Source organism: Pavona decussata, unplaced genomic scaffold (assembly GCF_977016875.1).
Source record: "Pavona decussata unplaced genomic scaffold, jaPavDecu1.1 SCAFFOLD_92, whole genome shotgun sequence".
In the NCBI taxonomy this organism is placed as follows: domain Eukaryota; kingdom Metazoa; phylum Cnidaria; class Anthozoa; order Scleractinia; family Agariciidae; genus Pavona; species Pavona decussata.
The window spans coordinates 3,407,501-3,429,908 of record NW_028145509.1 but is presented as its reverse complement, the minus strand read 5'-3'; the positions used below and the strand labels follow the sequence as shown (position 1 = coordinate 3,429,908).

The 22,408-nt window shown below is 40.0% G+C and overlaps 4 protein-coding genes and 2 pseudogenes across 4 annotated transcripts in view; 5 read left to right on the top strand and 1 right to left on the bottom strand.

Moving 5' to 3' along the window:
• LOC146473905 (cholesterol 24-hydroxylase-like) overlaps positions 1-22,408 on the top strand; it is a 50,541-nt gene that overhangs the window by 17,561 nt on the left and 10,572 nt on the right. The window contains exons 5-6 of the mRNA XM_085117947.1: positions 20,473-20,559; positions 21,638-21,776. Coding sequence (XP_084974073.1) covers positions 20,473-20,559; positions 21,638-21,776 — 226 coding nt within the window. The remainder of the gene's footprint in view (positions 1-20,472; positions 20,560-21,637; positions 21,777-22,408) is intronic.
• Positions 219-3,043, bottom strand: LOC146473910 (uncharacterized; annotated as a pseudogene).
• On the top strand, positions 3,188-5,207 carry LOC146473909 (uncharacterized). Its single transcript, XM_085117943.1, has one exon. It carries the CDS (start codon positions 3,263-3,265, stop codon positions 4,241-4,243), a length of 981 nt encoding a protein of 326 aa, XP_084974069.1. The 5' UTR covers positions 3,188-3,262; the 3' UTR covers positions 4,244-5,207.
• Positions 5,360-8,754, top strand: LOC146473908 (piRNA biogenesis protein EXD1-like; annotated as a pseudogene).
• On the top strand, positions 10,304-12,429 carry LOC146473907 (piRNA biogenesis protein EXD1-like). Its single transcript, XM_085117942.1, has one exon. The coding sequence runs from the start codon at positions 10,679-10,681 to the stop codon at positions 11,684-11,686; it is 1,008 nt and encodes a 335-aa protein (XP_084974068.1). The 5' UTR covers positions 10,304-10,678; the 3' UTR covers positions 11,687-12,429.
• LOC146473906 (piRNA biogenesis protein EXD1-like) lies at positions 12,555-14,833 on the top strand. The gene has a single exon (XM_085117944.1). It carries the CDS (start codon positions 12,792-12,794, stop codon positions 13,737-13,739), a length of 948 nt encoding a protein of 315 aa, XP_084974070.1. The 5' UTR covers positions 12,555-12,791; the 3' UTR covers positions 13,740-14,833.

Here is a 22,408-nt window from a genome sequence, read left to right as displayed (position 1 = left end):
TTCATAAAGTCAGCAACAGCTCGCACATACGGGAAATAAATTCTGTTTCCTAAAACGTTTTGCAACTAAATTTTCAGCTAAAGCTTCCGAACGTATCAAATTGTATAAGCTTATACAAGTAAACCTTAAAAACACAATAAAACGACCTGCACAGGAAACGACATTTTAATGTTCTCGATGGGTGCCTCTTTAACGCAATGCCATATCCTTCTTACTAAATAATAATAATAATAATAATAATAATGATGATGATGATGATGATGATGATGATGATGATGATGATGATGATGATGATGATGATGATGATGATGATGATGATGATGATAATAATAATAATAATAACAATGATACAAGATAACCTTTCAGCTAGTATAGAGTACTATTATCAACGGGGTCCTGTTGGCTAAACTTACAAATAGGAATAACTAAAATATGTTAGAACTACAGTAAAAATTTACAGGTAATAATCGTTTGAGGCTTTCCTAAATAATAATCTTGAATTAATGTTTCTCAAACTTAAGGCAATGAATCAAATACCGAGGTACCTAAAAATAAAAACTACGGATCGCAAAATCCAGTTTGACCTTGGGCAGTTTTGCTGCTTTCTCATTGTTTCTAGCGTTTAAAGCGTTATGATACAATTGTTCGAAATAATTCTTAAAAGGAGATCATGCAGTTCCATTAAGGCAGTCAAATACAAGACAGCACGCTTTCTTTAAACAGTTGACAATTTCTCTTCAAACAATTGAATTAGCAAAGTCTTTTAGCTCAGTTTGGGTCGAACAGCATACAAAACGTCCACACTTATGGTTTAAGAGTTATATATCTAATCATGATGGGCTATTGTCCGCCCCTAAATCTAGTAAATAACATAACTTAGGATAAGGGGGGTTAGTTTGTGAGGAAACTGTGGTGCTGCGTCGGTGGGGAGTAGAAACGAATATTTGCTTTATCAACAGATTTGATAACTAAAGGTAAATTAGCCACCGTAAAGAGATTCGAGTGCTGACGTTTTGAGCGTTAGTACTACGTCACAATAAATAACTTTGTTGAAGCACTGTGATATTCGTCTTACAATAGGCTTCAACGTTTGACCAATCAGTTGAGAGTCCTTTAGATTTGGTCAAGAGGAAATTCACGCAAACTGTTTGCCGTAATTTTGAATTTGGCCAAAGATGCTGTAAATTGCAATTTTTGCATGGGAAATCAGTCAATTATAAATAATTTTAATGTAATTCAAGTTCTGAAATATATTTTTAAAAATTCTGTAAACCGGCTGTTAGCTGGTAAGAGATTTTCGACCTGATGACTCTGGTCGCCAAAAGAGTCACAGTAATCAACTTTTTAATTATTCATATACTTGTCCGCAAATTTCCCCCGCCCCCGGACTTTACAATGGGTCTATGGTAAGTTAAAACGTGGCTGCCCTCAGTCTAAAACACCTACACTTCTCAATTGTGATCAACAAGTCTTTTACGAAGTACCTATTAAAGTTCTTTGAATTTGAATGTCTCTTAAATCATTTTGTACTGAAATGATTTTTCGATAGATCCCCACAAAAGATTATTTTGTGCCACGTAAACCTCCATAATTAAAAATGGCGTAGAAGCGCTGATAAATTATCACTTTTTGCGTTAAAGTTCAACGGATGCACGCCTTTGTACAAGGTATAAGGCTCTACCAGGAGTATAAGAAGTCTTCCTCGCTACCGCAATACATGAACTCGTCCTCGCCGGTAAAATATCTGTGTACTCTACGTTCCCGCTGATTTTGTTTGTTTTGTTTTTTTGTCCTCTTGTCGCTTTATCTTTTTACACACCCTGCATTTCTGTTCTCCCTTTTTCAGCTGATTTTCACTGAATTCTTCTCGTGGAAATTTTCGTTGACAACGGCTACATTGTGTATCAGCGCGTGCGGGAAAAGCAAGAGTTCCTTCATCAGGAATTATGTCAAGTGGCAGCAAGGCATTCATTTCGTACTTATCAAAAGACCTGTTGGTTCGGCCTCGATGATAATCAACGTACCTTTCAGATGCAACTCGTAGACGAGCCTGTTCTCTTTCGTATACATCCTTCATTTTCTCGTACAATCTGAACATGCCCATTGTATCCACGATGCAGTATTGTATTAGCTCGTCTGAAAGCGGTCGTTTTTTCCACGCTTCCTTGCCAGCCCGTTTAAAAGCTTGCTTCCCTTTTTCCTTCTTTTGGGTCAAATCTTCATCCTTTACATACAACTCCAGGCAGCGACCAAAACCGTAAATGCTCTTCACTTCGTCTGTTCTCTGGCTACGAAATTTATGCTTGGTAGAAGACGGACGGCTAGCTGTGGCGTTTTCAGGGCGGTAGATGATTTCAAGCAGCTGAAGATCCACGATTCCCGTCAGTTTAACTTTGAACTGATGCCAAAGGGCGTCTGAATCTTCTCGGCAATCAAACATCAACTTGTCACGCGACTTGTCTTCAAGAATCTCGCCAAGGCCACTGCTGAATACAGCTTGTCCTAATTTCAGAACATCAAATATGTAGGCTTTATCTTCAGTCGCTACTGTTATGATGGTAAGCTCTCCCTCTCTGCTCAACGACACACCTTCACAATCGACGGCTAATAGGTTGTTAGGTTCTATTTTCCTTTTGAGTTCAGGGATGGAATCCTCGAGGCCAGCTTCATCATCCACCAGTGTGTAGTCATAAGCGTTCTTACAAGCCATTTGATAATAATACGAAAAAGTAGATAAATTTTTGTTGTTGTTCGATTTATGAATTTCTCATGCGGATATTGTGATCCGTGTTCGGAATTCTTTGTAAAATTACCCACGAAAACCAGGCCTGTTGCCATAGAGTTAGAGAAGCACAGCTGATGAGCAATGAGAGTGTGCGTTCAGTAACTCATATTTTCTTAACAGACACTGAGGTAGGTGGGTTCCAAGAATTTCACTCACCACTTCCGCTTTTCCTATCCTGTTTAGATTTTTACCTTACTCGCACTCCCCCAACCTCCTCCCCGACTCCTCTTTCGGCGGTTTATCAAACATTAACTAAGGGCCCGTTTACGAAAAATAGGGAAAACTTTGTACGGGTAGGGGGGGAGGGAGGAGGTGCGCTTATGCTGTGTTTCGTGGAAACACCAAAGCGGAAATGACAAATTGAAATTCGTGGAACTCGTTAATTAATGCTAATACCCACTTAACTATTCAGAAATCATAAAACCGAGACATGCAGAGGCCTGCTCTTTGCTCGAAGGCGAATTACGTTCATCTACAATGGCTCGCAAGAACACCTATGATTTTAAACTAGTCGATGATGAAGCTACCCTCAAGGACGCTCTCTCTGAGCTCAAAGGGAAGGCAGAACATAACGCTCTTCTAGCCGTCGATTGTGAAGGTGTGTCGTTGACCAGAAAAGGAGAGCTTACTATCATAACAGTAGCGACTGAGGAGAAAGCCTACATCTTCGATGTACTGAAATTAGGAAAAGCTGTATTCACCGGTGGCCTTGGCGAGATCCTTGAAGATAAGTCGTGTGAGAAGTTGATGTTTGATTGCCGAGAAGATTCAGACGCCCTTTGGCATCAGTTCAACGTAAAACTGACGGGAGTCTTGGATCTTCAGCTGCTTGAAATCATCTACCGCCGTGAAACCGCCACAGCTAGCCGTCCGTATTCCACCAAGTATGCACGCCGTAGCCAGAGAACCGATGAAGTGGAGAACATTTTTGGTTTTGCTCGATGCCTTGAGTTGTATGTCCAGGATCAAGATTTGATCAGAAGGAAGAATACTGGAAGCAGACTGCTAAAGTATGACTCCAGAATCTGGAAGAAACGCCCCCTGCAAGATAGGCTTCTAGAGTACTGCGCTGTGGATACGATGGGCATGTTCAAATTGTACGACAATCACAAAATGAAGGATGTCAAAAGAAGAGAAGAGGCTCGACTGCGAGTTGCATCTGAAAGGTATGTTGATTACTATCGAGGCCGAGCACAGAGGTCCTACGACACATATGAAAATAATGCGTTCCTGCCTCTTGACATCATTCCTGACAAAGGAACTCTTTATTTTTCGCCCGCTGATACAGCATGTACCAGTTGCCATCGATTATTTCCACGAGATGAATTCAATACAATGCAAGGAGAGCAAAAGTGCAGAGTCTGTAAGGAGATAAAGCGCCGGGCAGACGAAAGAAGCAGGCGATATAATTGGCGACGTTTTGACGAGGTCGTTTTTGACGAGGACGGTTGGTGGTAGAACTACATAACAACGCAGAAAACAATGATTCATTGCAGTGTCTGCAAACTGAACCTAAATAACTTTAAACCTCGATTGATACTTTAATTGTTGAAGAATTTGTTAAGGCGAGTATAAAAACGTCTTAGCTAGGTTTCGTCATTTACTTAGTGTAGGGGTAAATATTTTCTAAAACAGTTATTTACGAACGTTGAGGTAAATATCCACCCGTATTTACCGACATTCAGGTAAATAATTGAATTAGAGTATTTCACACAAGTGAATAGCCAGCAGCATTTAAAAAGTTGTGAAAAGTCAGCAAAATATCAAAAAATATTATGAGAGGCCATTGTATCTACCTCGCCCAGAGTTAAATAGCAAATACTTTCCTTGGGTTGAGTAGCCGAACAGTGCAGTTCGCTCAAAATAGTTTTTACATGTTAAAGCGCATGTTGGTCGTCTTACTCGAGGATTTCTTCGCTGAGGAAATTTTGTTAGAAGCTTGCAGAGATCCAAAGGCTTAATTTTAGGAATTAAGTGACAGCGAAGATGGCATAGTTGATATAATTACACGTAGAATGGATAGAATCGCACGCGTAGACACAAATCCACCGAGCTGAAAGGATTTAGATAAAAAGATCTCAATTCAGTGCTGTTTGTAGCGGCATTTACAAATTAAACGAAAAAACAAGCAAACACACAAACTTCACCAAAGGGACCACCATATTTAGAATTTCTAAAGGAAGGAAGAAGAGAAATCAGTTTGCTTTTATAGGAATTTTTGCTTAGAAAAGCTCTTATTGAAGCCATAATCAGTGTTTAAAGTTTTTATTCATATAAAATCAATCTGTATCGTCTGCAAACAGAACTTGTTTCAACGGTTGGACCATTCAGATATGCCATTGTCTGTGACAAGAGATAAAGCATTTTCTGTTGTAAGAGGGTAATAGGAACACAAGTATCAGGAAACTGTGTGCAAACACTCGCCTGCGTGTTGTATTGTACTGGTCTGCTGGGTCGAATTCTTTCAAACGTCTACGATTGGGTACAGCTAGAATCACGCACAAAATGGTATTGAAGATGACGTTCCCTATGTTCCCCGATTTCTTTATGATCTTTCTAGTGGCATAGAGTATGTTCGTAAGATAAACGGTTTGATCTGTTAGGATTCTTTTCTCAGTGTTGAAAGTTCTAGTCGTAGAAGATTTTAGGGAACGGAACCTATTCCCCGAATTTCCGAGCTGCTGTTAGCTTTCCGAATATCCTTATTTCACACTTAAAGCGACACGTTTGCCCCTCCAGTCTTTCGAAATCTTAAAGTGACATCTCGTAAGGAGACCGCTAGTTTGTCATTACAATGAATCTGAATTTCTGAGGCGGTAAAGGTATCAGTGGATTTCCATTCTCGCCAAAATTCGATGTGTAGTTCTTGTCGTTTGGGCTACGTTACTCATTTGCACAACAGTGTGTCAAACTTAATGATTGAATGTGAAAATAAAATGTAGCCTAAAATACAAGAAGTAGATTGAAATAGATGCACAAGAATTTTGGCAAGGAAGGAAATCTACCCGGATAAATATCATGTTTCCTTTAATACTATGGAGATACAGAAACACGGCTTTCAACCAATCAGAGCCCTAATTTCCTTGAGCTTATTTTTAAACAGATAGACAAGTGGGTTCCAAGAATTTCACCTACCATTTCCGCTTTTCGAAACCTGCTTAAATGTTTACCTTATGCCTTTATTGCACCTCCCCCGGTTGTGTGTCAAAAGTACACCGAGAACCTGTTTAAAAGTTGGTTGTGATTAACGTAGTTAGGGGGGAGTTCGAGGGAGAAGAGGTGGGGTGATGGAATAGGTTAACTCCGTCGCTGAAGCGGAAATGCGCAAGTCAAATTCCCGGAAATCAATTTTTGCTCGAAGCGGGCACGTGTAAGGTGAGGGCATGGCATACGCTGTTTCTGGGAAATGGGTTTAAACCGGAAATGGAATTCCTGGAACTCGTTAGTTGATGCTAAATAAACAGGTATCAGAAATCGTGAACAAGACATGCAAAAACCTGTCCGAAGGTAAAAATTGAGTTCATAAAATGGCTTCCAAGAACGCTTATGATTACAGACTTGTCGATGATGAAGTTACCCTCAAGGAAACTCTCTGTGAGCTCAAAGGGAAACTAGAGCGCAACCCCGGGGGGGGTACTCCTCGGAATTCTTGGTGGGGGTGTGCCGCCCGGGTCTTCAAATCCCGACCCTATTTCAGACCTAAACATGCCATTTTCCACACCCGTTTTCAGACCTGACCTCTAAAATTCATACCCGTTTTCAGACCTGATAATTATGCATCAATGCCGAACGGAAGTTGACGCAAGGAGTAAAAGTAAGCTGGAATGACATAGTTTATCTATTTCTTTTTCTCGCTATCAGTTAGTCGTTCCAGTTACGTACTGAGAAGAAACATATGCTTGTAAGCTTTCGTAAATGTTCCCGGCCCGAAAAACCCGACCCGATTTCAGACCGTAATTGTCAAAATCTATACCCGTTTTCAGACCAAAACGGCTCAAAAACCATACCCTTTGGGGCGGCACATACCTATATACCTTATATAGGGGAGTACCCCCCCCGGGAGCGCAACACTATCTTAGCCGTCGATTGTGAAGGTGTGTCGTTGAGCAGAAAGGGAGAGCTTACCATCATAACAGTAGCGACTGAAGAGAAAGCCTACATATTTGATGTACTGAAATTAGGACAAGCTGTATTCAACAGTGGCCTTGGCGAAATCCTTGAAGACAAGTCGCGTAAGAAGATGATGTTTGATTGCCGACAAGACTCGGACGCTCTTTGGTATCAGTTCAACGTAAAACTGACGGGAGTCTTGGATCTTCAGCTGCTTGAAATCATTTACCGCCGAGAAAACGCCACAGCAAGCCGTCCGTCTTCCACCAAGTATAAACGCCGTAGCCAGAGAACAGATGAAGTGGAGAAGATTTATGGTTTTGCCCGTTGCCTTGAGTTGTATGTCCAGGATCAAGATTTGATTAAAATGAAAGAAAAAGGGAAGAAAGCTATGCAAGAGAATGACGAGGAAGATGACGAGGACGGTGACAATCACGTGTGGAAGAAGCGACCGCTGTCAGACGAGCTAATACAATACTGCATCGTGGACACAATAGGCATGTTCCGATTGTACGAAAAAATGAAGGATGTATACGGAAGAGAAGAGGCTCGTTAAGGTATGTTAATCATTATCGAGGCCGAACCGAGAGATGTTTTGATGAGTACGAGACGAATGCCTACCTCCCACTTGACATCATCCCTGAGAAAGGAAGGCTGGATTTTGCGCCGCTAATACAGCATGCATCCGTTGTCATCGAAAATTTCCACGAGAAGAATTCAGTAACATTCAGCTGAGAAAAGGAGAACAAAAATGCAGGGTCTGTAAAGAGATAAAGCGGCTGGAGGATGTGCAAATTAATAGATTAGACAACTGGAGAAGGGCACAGGAAAGCGAGGAGTATTATGTGTATTGTAGCGACGACGATGACCATTGGTGGTGATAGAGCCTCATGCCTCACATAACAATGCAGCAAATTATCATTTATCTTAGCCCACAATGTATCGCTGTTTTCTTTGTTTTTTAGTTAGCCGAGCGCGCAAGCGCTGGATTGTTCTCTTGCGTCTTCAACCAGCATGATTGTTATTGATCTTCCAGCCAGATTCCACTCTCTTGACTTCTTCTTTCTCCCTTTTTTCACTTGCTCAAAATCTTGGCCGTTTTTATCCGAGAAGCAAAGGCTAATTTAGCGCTTGCATGACCTCCAAATACGCGTGCACTGCAGACGTGATTCATTGCAATGATCAGGAAACTGAACTTAAAGGACTTGTAAATACTTAAATTGTCGAAGAGTACATCAAGACAATAATTAAGAATTATGCTGATAGATTTTGTTGTTGATGAGATACATGTAGTGGTGGATACTTGCACTTATGACTCAATCGTGTAACTTTTAGATCCCCGGTTCGGGGGACGGGGTGCGTCGGGGGGAGGGGGGGTGAGGTATTCAGGTATCTTTGTGACAGGGAGAGGCAGCGACAATTTTTTGGGTTGGAAATTTTCAGGTGGACTTTTTTGGGATGTACCGATTTTGGTAGGGACTTTTGAGGTTTCTTATGCTATGCAAAATGACCTTTTTGTATCGTTGGACTTTTGTTTATGTAAAGTTTAAGCCTAGTAGGTCTTGTTAGGTTGGTCTAGCAACTTGGCCTGATTCGTACCTCTTCGTCACTAATACATCTGACTACTGACTAACCCCCTCCCCCAGATTACATAATTTTTCTAAATTATTACTGTTGGATGCATACTAGCAAAGTACTATATGATTTCTTTGCTAGAAATTCTTGTTTATTCTAGGGCTAAATTTAAGGGACAGGGCGTCACTGCCTATTAGTAATTACCTGTAATACTATAGGATGAGATATACGAGGCATGCCATGCCTGTCTTTTGCGCAAATAAATGGGTTTTACTCTCTCCTGATCTGAACGAGCTGTGTATTCACGGGATTCCGAAAGATTTCATGCGGAAACGAGCATTGCGAATGAGACTCCATGTTAGTCCCACTCGAGGATTTCTTTTCAGAGGAAATTTTGTTAGAAGTTTAAACAAATCCATAGGTTTTATTAAAGGAATTCTGTGACAGTGAAGATGACATAGTTGATATAGTTGTAGAATAAGAATCGCGCGTTAGGTACTAATCCACTGAGCTGAAAAGATTTAGAGAAAAAGAACTCAATGCTATTTGTAGCGGCATTTACAAATTAAACAAAAAAAAGACAAACAAACAAACAAACGTCAAGTGATGAGAAGATGAAATGCCTTTAGGCCACCAAGGGGACCATATCTGGTCTAAAGGAAGAAACGAGAAATCAGATTGTTTTAGTGATTTTTGCTTGGACAACCTCGGCCTGGTTGAAGCCATAATCAGTGTTTTAAGTTCGTTATAAATGTTAAAATCAGTTTGTATTGTCTGCAAACAGAACTTGTGTCAACGGTTGGACCCTTCAGATGTGCCATTCTGTGATAAAAGATAAAGCATTTTCTGTGTTTATAGGGTTATAAGGAACCTCTGTGCAAACACTCGCCTGTGTGTTGTATTTCCTGCGGTGTCGAATTCTTTCAAATGCCTACGATTGTGTACAGCTAGAATTACGGACAAAATGTTTCCTATAAGGGGCACAGGAAACCCAACGAGGTATTTAAGATGATGTTCCCTGTGTTTCTGATTCCGTTATGATTTTTCTAATGGCAGATGTTTGTAAGATAACACGGATTGATCTTTAAGGATTTTTTTTTGTTGAAAGGTCAAGTCGTAGAGTATCCTAGGGAACGAGGGAACGGAATCTTATTTCTCGAATTTCCGAGCTGCTGTTAGCTTTGCGAAAATCCTTATTTCACACTTAAAGCGACATATTTGCCCCTCCAGTCTTTCGAAAGTTTAAAATTACTTCTCATAAAGAAACCGTTAGTTTGGCATCACAAATGAATCCGAATTTTTGAGGCGGTAAAGATAAAGAGTTCAATCCCCGCCAAAATTCGATTTTTATTGTTTTCAATCTACCTCATGTATTTTAGGCTACATTGTTTATTTCTACATTCAAACTTTACGATCGATAGTTAAGGCCTTTCGAACAGATGTTCCCTTGAAACGAATCCTTATTACTATGGAGTTGCAGTCCACACAAAACAGGTGTTTGGACATCACTGAGATACGGAGAATATCCCTCCCGACGTTGGAGGAAAGACGAAAAGTAGCGACAAACCGTGAATTGGAAAGAATTGTAAATAATAAAAACCACCAAAATCAAATTTTCACTACAAAGCCAAATACTAGCTACAGCTATAACCTGAGATCAACACCAGGACCAGTAGCAATACCAAGGTCAAGAACCAAAAGACATACGAACTCTTTTATGGCGCGGGCAGCAAGGCTCCTTTGTTTATGATTGTGTATTTTTAACTTTAGATCCAATTACGTAAGTTCATTGTATATTTATTTTTTAAGATGGATGAATAAAGCTTATTATTTTTTAGATACAGAAACACGGCTTTCAACCAATCAGAGCCCTACTTTCCTTGAGCTTATTTCTAAACAGAGAGGCAGGTGTGTTCCAAGAATTTCACTAACTATTTTCCGCTTTTCGAAACCTGCTTGAATGTTCACCTTATGTCGTTACTGCGCCTCCCCCAGCGGTTATCACAAAGGAAACTGAAAACCTGTTTAAAAGTTGGTTGTGATTAACGTAATAGGGAGAGAGTTCGAGGGAGTGGAGGTGGGGCGATGGAATTTGTTAGCTCCGTCACCAAAGTGAAATAAACGGAATCGATAATTATGCAAATGTCCACCTGAAAATTCATAAATCTTTAAACAACCATAGAGACCCAACTTTGGCTCGAAGGCAAAATGGCTCGCAAGAACAGTTATGATTACAGACTTGTCGATGATGAAGCTACTCTCAAGGAAACTCTCTCTGAGCTCAAAGGGAAACTAGAGCGTAACACTCTCCTAGCCGTCGATTGTGAAGGTGTGTCGTTGAGCAGAAAAGGAGAGCTTACTATCATAACAGTAGCGACTGAAGATAAAGCCTACATATTTGATGTGCTAAAATTAAGACAAACTGTATTCAGCAGTGGCCTTGGCGAAATCCTTGAAGACAAGTCGCGTGAGAAGTTGCTGTTTGATTGCCGACAAGACTCGGACGCTCTCTGGCATCAGTTCAACGTAAAACTAATGGGAGTCTTGGATCTTCAGCTGCTTGAAATCATCTACCGTCGAGAAAACGCCACAGATAGTGGTCAGTGTTCCACCAAAAATAAACGCCGTAGCCAGAGAACAGATGAAGTGGAGAAAATTTATGGTTTTGCTCACTGTCTTGAGTTGTATGTCCAGGATGAAGATTTGATTAAAATGAAAGAAAAAGGGAAGAAAGCTATGCATGACAAAGAAGTGTGGAAGAAGCGACCGTTGTCAGACGAGCTAATACAGTACTGCATCGTGGATACAATTAGCATGTTCAGATTGTACGAGAAAATGAAAGATATATACGGAAGAGAAGAGGCTCGTCTTCGAGTTGCATCTGAAAGGTATGTTGATCATTATAGAGGCCTAATCGAGAGGTGTTTCGATGAGTACGAGACGAATGCCTTCCTCCCACTTGACATCATCCCTGATGAAGGAAGGCTGGATTTTGCGGCCGCTAATACAGCATGCACTCGTTGTCATCGAAAATTTCCACGAGAAGAATTCAGTAACATTCAGCTGAGAAAGGGAGAACAAAAATGCAGGGTGTGTAAAGAGATCAAGCGGCTGGAGGATATAGCAAAGAACAGATACAATATGTGGAAACGTGAACGTGACGCCGAGGACCAAGTTTGTTATAGCGATGACGACAACAACTGTTGCGAGTGGTAAAACGTCGCACCGTACAGCCAGTACACAGCATTACCTTCAGACGTAAATAATGACTTAGCTGTTAGAGCGCGCTTTTTTAACGTCCCAGCACACTTTGGGACATCTAGCAGGGACGTAAAGGGGGAACAGGCCACTTCGTGTGCACTGCACAGGCGGCACGTTGCAGGGATAGAGAACTGCCCATGTCCACTCTTTATGTCACTGCCATATGTCCCCTTTAGTAGGAAGCGAGCGCTGAAGGATTCGATCATGCCCTAGGTTCAACCATCATGATTGGCATTCATTTGTTAGCCCGACTCCTTCTCCTTTGGTTTGGCTTTTTAACTTGCTCTAAATTTCTTCTGTTCTTCCTCTGAACCTAACCAAATCCGATTGCTTTGCGGCCAAGATTCATAGAATGCTCTGCCATACTAAACGTGTAACTAAAGGACTTGAAATTCTTTAACTTTTGAAGACTATAATGTAGTATAAGAGCGGCTTAGTATACGTAATTATGAATGTAGCCTTATAATGTAGTACTTATAAAGGTAGCCTTGACACACTGTTGTGGAAATGAATAACGTAACTGAAACGACAAGAAGTAGAGTGAAAAAAATAAACATCGTATTTTGGCGGGGATGGAACTCTATAGTTAAGGTCTTTCGAACAGATGTTCCATCGAAACGAATCTTCGGATGTCCCGGATAAATACCATGTTTCCTTTGTTACTATAGAGATACAGAAACACGGCGTTCAACCAATCAGAGCCCTACTTTCCTTGAGCTTATTTCTAAACAGAGGGGCAGATGTGTTCCAAGAATTTCACTCACCACTGATTTTCCGCTTTTCGAAACCTGCTTAAATGTTCACATTATGTCGTTACTGCGCCTCCCCCAGCGGTTTATCAAAAAGGAAACTGAGAACCTGTTTAAAAGTTGGTTGTGATTAACGTAATTAGGGGGAGAGTTCGAGGGAGTGGGGGCGGGGTGAGGGAATTTGTTAGCTCCATCGCCAAAGCGGAAATGCGTAAGTTAAATTTCCCGGAATCGATAATTATGCAAATGACCACTTGAAATTCATAAATCTTAAAACAACCACAAAGACCTAACTTTTGCTTGAAGGCAAAATGGCTTGCAAGAACACTTATGATTACAAACTTGTCGATGATGAAGCTACTCTCAAGGAAACTCTCTCTGAGCTGAAAGGGAAACTAGAGCGCAACACTATCTTAGCCGTCGATTGTGAAGGTGTGTCGCTGAGCAGAAAGGGAGAGCTTACTATCATAACAGTAGCGACTGAAGATAAAGCCTACATATTTGATGTGCTGAAATTAGGACAAGCTGTATTCAGCAGTGGCCTTGGCGAAATCCTTGAAGATAAGTCGCGTGAGAAGTTGATGTTTGATTGCCGACAAGACTCGGACGCTCTTTGGCATCAATTCAACGTAAAACTGACGGGAGTGTTGGATCTTCAGCTGCTTGAGATCATCTACCGCCGAGAAAACGCCACAGCTTCCCGTCCGTCGTCCATCAAGCATAAACGCCGTAGCCAGAGGACCGATGAAGTGGTGAACATTTTTGGTTTTGCTCGTTGCCTTGAGTTGTATGTCCAGGATCAAGATTTGATCAGAAGGAAGAGTACTGGAAGCAGACTGTTAAAGTATGACGACAAAATGTGGAGAAAACGACCCCTACAAGATAGGCTACTGGAGTACTGCGCTGTGGACACGATGGGCATGTTCAAATTGTACGACAAAATGAAGGATGTTAACGGAGGCGAAGAGGCTCGTCTGCGAGTTGCATCTGAAAGGTATGTTGATTATTATCGAGGCCGAACCGAGAGGTCCTATGATACATACGAAAGAAATGCCTACCTGCCTCTTGACATCATCCCTGATAAAGGAACCTTGGAGTTTGCGCTCGCTACCACTCCGTGTACCCGCTGTCATCGAAAGTTTCCCCAAGACGAATTTATTGGGATGCAGCTGAGTAAAGGAGAACAGGCATGTCGGGTCTGTAAGGAGATAAAGCGCCGGGCAGACGAAAGAAACAGACGATATGACTATTTGTGGTAGAGCCTCGTACTCTAAATGGCAGAAGGAATGTCTGACTGAGATGATCGACTTTTGTTTGAAGCGTATAGTAAGATATTTTTAATAGAGCGACTGGCGACCGACTAACGCCCATGCAGCTCAGACTCCGAAATTTTCATAAGCTTAGCCTAATACCTTAAATTAAGCACATGAAAAGTTCGTCGCTTCTCAATCTATTGAGAACCGATACTTTAATTTGGAATGGCGCAGTCGGAAATTTGGGCTTTGAAAGTGCTGTGGAACTGCTTTGATTCAGAAGTGGAATTATTCATAAGCCGAACTGCTGGTGCATGAAGACGTAACACAACTTTGAGTTCCAAGTAGTTTTCCTACGAATTCAAAATTGACATAGCTGGAACGCAGAAAAGTTTTACCTTGGAACATCTTATCCTCAAGAACGAGTTTTCTTTCAACGGATTTTGTCTTTATAGTAATTTACACACTAAATTAATGATCTGATCAGACTTTGTATTCACGAATTAATTGAAATAGAGACTCAAAGATTGCGAAAATGGCATTGGAGAATTGAATCGAGTGGCGAGTTTAAGCAATTTTTAGGTTTCGTATAGTGTAAAACGTTTCTACTTTAGCGCCCTTGATCGGCTATACTTAGTATAATTCAAGTTATTTTTCTTTGTAGAGTTGAGAACAAAATGGGTTTTACTTCGAGTACTGTGAATCCTGTTTTGTATATCTTGTATGACCATATTTAGGAGAACTGAAATGCCGATCTTACGTTTTAAATTTTCTTTTCCTTTTTTTTTTTCAAGTAACAATAGTAGTACTTGTAATAGTTTCAGCTGTTATGCCACTTGTTCTACTTTAAATCTGCTGTCTTGTTTTAAAGCGTAACCTTGCAAATTATTACAAATCTTATCATGAGTTTGGAGTAAACTTAAGTCAGCTTTTCCAAACGTTTACCACACAACTAACTGAAGCAGGGCAGTAATGAGTTGTATATTGCAAAAACTATGTAACATAAGAGCATTTTATTGTAAAAACGTCGCGCATGAAGCGAATTGCGTAATTACATTACATAAGAATAAACCTAGTAAAATTACAGCTTATCAACTTGATCGGGACTGGGCATTACATTTTGAAATTATTTTAAATTTACATTTTTACATTTTCAAATTACTCCGAATTTTCAGCCTACAAATTCGATATGATAAAAAGTTCACCACAGGCAATCAATAATGTTGGAAAATATCCGGCTAGAGACCATGAGCTTTAAAGCACATGTGGGGGAAGAAACTTTTCTTAAAGCGCTCTGTTTTACACTTCATCAGCGATGGCCTACCATTAAAGCGGAGGGAGCGGCCGGCGCGCGCGCCCGAGTCAGTGGCACAAAATGGTGAAGGCGTGACCCGGGATGCTTGATCTTTTCAAAGGTTTTCGCACACAAGAAATCTCGTCGTGCACAGAGAGTCGTTCAACCAGACAGCTTCAAAGCGTCTTCGTACTGAGAGGCAGGAAAGATGTTGCGTAACGCGCGTTTTTGTACTCTCTCGATTATTTTTGAGAGCTGGACAGAGAGAGAGGAATATCACACAGGGCAACAGTACTCCAATACCGACCTAATTAGTGCAATGTAAACTCGAAGGAGATCATGTGGAGGTGCGCCACTGCGCTTTAGGACTCGTAATATATGCAGTCGTTTGGAAGCCTTGCCTACTATTTCGTTAACATGTGATTCCCACTTTAGGTTACTTTGATTAGAGACTCCCAAAACATTGTGGGCTTCGACGGTTTCAAGTGCATTGCCAGTCACAGCTAGATCTGGAGGAAAATACTCAATATGGCGGCAAAAATAGACAGTCAGCTCTTTACATTTCTTAGGATTGAGTTTCATGTTGTTTTTAACAGCCCAGGAATTGAGTGCGTCAAGCTCAGATTGAAGCGTTGAGGTCGCGCGCGCCGGTACAACTTCTGAGATAGCCAGGTCATCGACGTACTTCCAGTACGAACTTCCGCACATATAAGAGAAACGGGAACTTTTATGGTACTTGACAATTTTGTTCAAAGATAGTCCCTTCTACAAAATGGCGGCAGCAGATTTGAATGAGTTTAAATTGAACTGAATGAAAAACTGATACCAGCACTGGAAAGAGCACCTTTACTTTAGTAACCTTGCAACGTTTCAGCATAATAAGGATTATATCATTATATCAGCTTAGGAAATGGACGATGAAATTTGACAGATTTACAGACGTTTGTATGACTGGGGGTATACGTCATACCCAAAATGCCTTTTGCGTTGTTCGTTGGCACAAGCAAACCTCTTTGCAATCTTTACAGTGTATAGTGTGTCCGTAATCGATTTGTGACAATGCATCAGTGGGCAGTTGTTCAGGCGGTCCTGCTTCATGGTGCTTTTTAGGTAGTTCTTGAGTCGTCTGAGGGCAGAAAACTGTGATGTGCGCGGATGCTACTGATAACGTCAAATACATCCGTAAGAGTTTGTGTACCTCTCCTAACAGTGTTTTGGTGACGGGAGTTTTGTTGAAAGCTTCGCACATGGTCCGTATATTTGTAACCTGTCGTACTTCGGGTAGTGCAGTTCTCACTGCATCAAACGTTTTACAACATATCATTTCGCCAAGCGCGATGCTGGTAAAACGATTTGTGAAAAGATCACGAGATTGAATATTTTTTGAGTAAGTGGACGAAACTCCGCCCGATATATAAAACAATCTCTGGTACTGCTACACCACTCCAACAGAAAAAAGACGCAAATTGTGTAAATTGGTCCTACTAATCGTGCCGATAAATCGGTACTTCGCTATTTCTGACGTCCTGAGACTGTCTAAAAGCAATTGTCATGCCTTTCGATAAATAGTATCTACTTCTATATAATAATATCTTCTTCTGTTTCACTGTGTCGTTCATTCAGAAAGTGTTGCAATGGTTTATTCGGGCTACCATCTTTATGTGATGCAATAAAGAAAAAATTTAACTACTCTCTTCTGTTTTTGTACTACTACAGTTACAAAAGTAAACTCCAGAATGATTCATTAGTAATCTCTGACTTCTGACTTAATAAATTAAGTTATTTACAAATATAGAATTGAGTCCTGATTGGTAAAAACTATTAATTTCTATCTTTATGTGGATCAATCTCTCATACATTTCCTTGTTGTATACGTGTATTAGTTATTTCAAACTGTTGTAGTTTTATTTTGTATGGTTTAATACAACTGCTTTGTAACTTACTTATTTGTTAATAAAAAATAAATAAAGATTATTATTTAAAAAATCTACTTTTCTTATATATATATATATATATTTTTTATTTGCCTTACAGACATATATTAAATGTTAACAGTACTAAACACTACTGATACTAAATATTACTAACAATATTCACTATACTTGCATTATTTACAATATTAGCTATACTGCTATACTATCAATACCATCCATACAATGCTCGTACTACTAATAATTACAATGCTTACACTACTTACAATTCTAATACATCACACGCACACACACACACATAAACACCAAAAAAAAAAAAAAAAGGAAATACCGCAAGAGGTAATAAGTTCCATTGATCAAGTCAGAGGAGTTGTTTTTCATGTGTATTTTATAGCATTTCAATTCTGTATTTAATTATCATTTTATCAACGAAGTCTTGGAGGAGAATTGGTTTGTTGTGTAGTTTGTTGGCGTAAATATAGTGTCTCATAAATATCATGGTATAATTGAATTTCCTTACTAGTACCTTTTCATGTAAGTCCGAGAGGACGCCAAACAGTCTTTCCTCGCTAGACGGATTGAACTTGACCTTGTTTTCTATATTGAACCAGTTGATAACCCGTTGAATGAAAATCTTGACGAAATGACAATCTCTGAAAGTATGATCAATAGAGTCTTTTTCACCACAATATATACATTCATCATCTTCCTTGATTCCGTAGCGGTGAAGTTCCTTTTTGGTGACTACAATTCGGTGGATTAATTTATATTGAAATTCCTTTAATTTGGTCTCTCTACAGACGGTTTTTAGGGAGGTGAATATTTTTTCCCATTTATCTTCATCCAAGGGAAGATCTTTGCTCCATCTCTGTGGCCCAGAATGACCTGTCGTGTGGATTTTTGTGCATAATAACCTGTAGAAGTCGCTAGTCTTGATTTTGTTCAGATATAGAGTTATCGATTCATTTAATTGTAGACTAAGAATATTATCAGAATATGACTCTTTATTAATTGGCTTCGTTGATTTTGCTTTGGCTAATAGGTGCTTTGGGATAGCGCTAATAACTTGATAGTATTGGAGAAAGTTAGTTTTACAGGAATACTTATTCGTAAATTCCTGGTAGGACATTGGTTGACCGGTATTGTCTAAAAGATCTTGTATTGACAGGATACCTTTTTTAAACCATTCCCTGATAAAAATGGTTTTACTGTCAACAAGTATTTCTTTGTTGCTGAATAGAATTATATTTTGTGCTTGATCAAAGCTGTAAAGAGTATTTAATTCACTGAAGTATACTTGAATATTTCGGTAAAACAATGGAATAGATTTTATGTATTTCGCATCGTAGTTACACCTCAGTACAAAGTTCAAACCTCCGAATTTTCTGAGGTAATAATCAGGAACTGTTTTCCAATTTTGGTTCCCTGGAGTCAGTAATCTTGGAATCCAGGCTAATTTTAGAGCCTTAAACATCTAAAAAATCTACTTGAAGCGTCTCCTAAAAGAACTATTTGTACCAACGTCTGTAGAGTCCGTTTTAGAAGTTGTAACGTCTAATGACAGTGTCAAACTATTCATAGCGTCTTTTGATCGGTGTGTAACTACTTTTGAAGCCTTTTGACAGTGTCTAAGGACGTGTAACGTATTGGTACCGTATGGAAATACTCGGAACGGTTTTTGAATGCACGCCACTACTTAAACGTCCCTGACGGTGTGTAACAAGCGGTAACGTCTTGTTGTTACTACTTGTTTCATCGTTTGAAGGTGTGTAACGTTTTGTGATGGTGTCTAAGTATTGGTGGCGTCTTATGACGTGAGAAACTTTGTTTAATGCCTTGCCCGACAGCGTGGAACTAGTTCTAATTTGTTAGGACCGTTTTCTATGCAGTCCAAATGTTGCACAGTCGATGAGCTGTACAGTGTTGTGTAGTAATAGCGTGGTAGAGTCGTTGTGTTCTACAGTCGTAATGCTTCGCAGTTGTGGTGTGATACATGGGTAACTTTGAACATTTAAGGATGTAGTGATGGCTTGTAGTCTTAGGTTTCGTTCGATAGACCGTATTCCGGAATAAGAATACGCGGAATTGCTGTTAGATTTCTCTTTTAAGTAAATTTGGAAAGACATTTCTGCAAACTTTCACTGTCACATGATAATTCAGGAGCGATTTTGTACTCTGGTAACTCCAAGAACCTCTTAAGAGGGATTTCTTGTCATCATAGCATGTATTCCTATTCCGGAATAGGGTCAATCGAACGCACCCTTAATGTCGTACGGTGAGTGCTGTACAGATGTATGGTAATAGACCCTTATCACTCGGCGGCCATGTTGAGTCTCAGGAGAATAAAAAGCTTTGTTTTTGCACGGCAAGCCTCGCACTGAATTCGCGTCCGACCGAGGCTTGCCGCGTAAAACAAAGCTTTTTATTTCCCCGAGACTCAACATGGCCGCCGACTGATAAGGGTCTATCAGTATGCAGTGGTAACGTCGTACAGTCGTAGTGTTGCACAGTCGTACTTTCTTACGGCACTCAGACTGGTATGCATTCATATGAAGTAGAGTGGGACACTGTGCCTTGGTATAGACAGCGTAATTTCAAGGTATCTTTGTCTGTCTGTTTGCCTGTCCTGTTCCACGCGTGCACGCACTACACACTACCCATATCACGTAATATTTGACCATAATCAGCAGCAACAGTACTCAAAAACCGATTTGCTCATTCTAAACCGTTATCAGCAGTCGTTTGATTGACCCAAACCACTCGTTACCCTGGTGACTTGATCTTTTTCATTATAATTATGCGCACATTCGGCATGATGCGCACACCGTACATGCACGCAGCTGTCCATTTGGTTTTTCGGCTGCTCATTTTGTTTGTGGTGTATGTCCTTTCGTGTGTTCGTGTCCTCGGCTGTACATCCGCTCATCCGGTTATTCGCCGCTCGCCTGGTCGTTTGTAGTTTCATTCACCGTTGTTTTCAGCTGTTCCTCCGTCTGCGCGGCTCACTATGCAATTGCACGAGCTTAATGAAATTAATCGTAAACCTAATTATTAAAAGCAGCATTAAACACGATGAGGAAAAGAATCCGGTTTTAATTTTAAAAGTATTGTGTTAAGGCCCGTTTAAACGGTTTCAACATTTGCTTCAACATGCGTTCAACACTTTGTTGAACCAATTGCCGAGGGAGTTTGAACAGGTCGTTCAACGTTCTTGAAAGTGTAAAAAATGTTACTAGCGTGTTGAATCAAATTTAAATTGGTTTAAACTTTCATTCATCATCCATACAACATTTCCTTTGTTCTCAAAAATGTTGAATGGCTGGTGTGTTGAAGCCCTTTGAACACCCCCTTCAACATTTGCCCAACCTCCGTTTTTTTTTTTTTGTTGAATATTGGTCAAATGTTGATACCGTTTATACGGGCCTTTATAGAGAAAGAAGTTCTCCTTCTCATTAAATTTTTTTCTTAAAAACGAAGTGAAGTGAGGGGGTGTAACCTTCTCGATCTTTCTCAGATTTTTAGGTCAAGGATTGGTAACCGCCCTGGATAATGAGACCTGGAAAATAAGGCGTTCCATTATGAACCCAGCTTTTCATCGCAAGTGAGTTCCATGATTGGATGGCCCATTTAACGGTTTGCAAGTGGATTATAATTTAATTAATGATTAACTTTAAACCTGAAGGTTGATGTCACGTTTTAAAAACGAGCAGCAGTTTTTTATCGGGTTTAAAACCACGAGGCCCAGCCGAGTGGTTTTAGACCCGATGAAACACGTGCTGCGAAAAAACCGTGTTTCAATGGAGTTCATAACAATTATGCTTTTGTGAACGTTGGAAATTAGCATACGAGAAAAACACCGCATGCAAATGAGGAGTGTTTTATCAGCTGATAAAACACCGCATACTAATAAGGAGGAGGTTTGTCGATATAAAGTCACTGCACGTGATGTATTTTGGACTATTTGATAGGTCAATGGGCTTATGAATTATTAATGAGTTTTGAAGGTCTTGGACAAAAATCTTTGCCACTTTACTCCACGTTTCCATGTGATTTTCAACTGCGAAGGTTTTTATAAAATTGTTCCCTTCGAAAAATTAGATAGCGTGTATAACTGTTGTTTGTAGCTGATATAACAAATGCTTTGAACAGCTTATTTTTAAGGTTGGGTTTTTTTAGTTTCAGAGGCATCATTATAGATGTTAATAATCAGCAAATATGTATACATGTATCGTTAAATAGCGGAAATAAGCTCTAGCTATCCTCGGAAGTTTGTTGGAAGCTCTGCTCTGCGGAATTTGAAATGTGGGAAAAGGTAGAGATCTCCTTACTAAAGAGGGCCAGTGGTTGTTACTATTTTAAAGGCAGGATTAGATATAAGTGACGTTTTTCTTCAGCAGTTCGGATGGCAGGGGAAACCGTCTGCAAGGAACTGCTGATCGACAAGAAACCAAAAGGGAATAATTTTTCGGCTTTTGTAAGAACTTCAGAAATCTCAATGCACCTTGCAAGATAAACCCTGAACTGGCATTCGTCAGTTGGTGTGGGCCTCTTGCTCAGTTTAAAAAGTGTTACTCCTTTCTAAATTCAAATTGTACATCTATTTTGATAAAGCAGTTGCTGTAGCCATTAAAATGCACGTCATTTCTCAAAGGAGGTTTTGTGTTCATTTTATTTCCCAGGAGCCTTAAGGACCTTATGAGTGCGTTCAACTCCACTGCTAATCTTCTACTCGAACGTCTCAGCGCAATGGCTGATGGGAAGACAGAAATCTGTATGGCTGATGAATTTTCAAGGGCAGCATTAGATGTCATTTGCAAGGTAACTTATTAGGACATTTTCGATAATTGCTTTATACAATTGCTTCCTTGTTGTGCAGACCAAGAGGTTATGTCACAATGTTTCGTTTCTTCATGCCTCGAACATCACCATGAACAGGTTTTGAATGGAGACGTCATGTGTTAATACTTTAATGCAGTTTTTGTTTAGGTGATGTTGTGTTAATGTAAATAAGTGATTGTGATTTTTAGTAAAATGTATTGTAAACACCAACAATAAACAAAGCTTTAATGAAGTGTTCAAGTGATTGTTTGTATTTAGTTCCACTAAGACTACTAGTTGTTGCTAACAAATTGACATTAAGTAATGCCATTGCATTTATACCTAAAAGTGGTACGATCTACACAGTAATTGTATGAAGAAATTAGAGTTAAAAAGGCATACACACACCCAGGCAGTCCGCTATAAACGCGGAGGCACATCAGGTTGGTAGCGGACTGTTTGGTGTTTGCCTATTAAATAACCTTAAAATCTTTTAGCTTTAATTTCATCTTATTTTTAGGGATAATTCAAATGTAAGACAGTGGCACCTTGCAGTTGCAATGGGTTCCAGAATCACTGAGCAATGGCCCCTTTTTTATCCTCACGCTTTATTACTTCCGGGGGAGCATAGG

Coding starts and splice junctions, on each gene's coding strand:
- LOC146473906 (XM_085117944.1), top strand. CDS start 12,792: ATGGCTTGCAAGAACACTTATGATTACAAACTTGTCGATGATGAAGCT.
- LOC146473907 (XM_085117942.1), top strand. CDS start 10,679: ATGGCTCGCAAGAACAGTTATGATTACAGACTTGTCGATGATGAAGCT.
- LOC146473909 (XM_085117943.1), top strand. CDS start 3,263: ATGGCTCGCAAGAACACCTATGATTTTAAACTAGTCGATGATGAAGCT.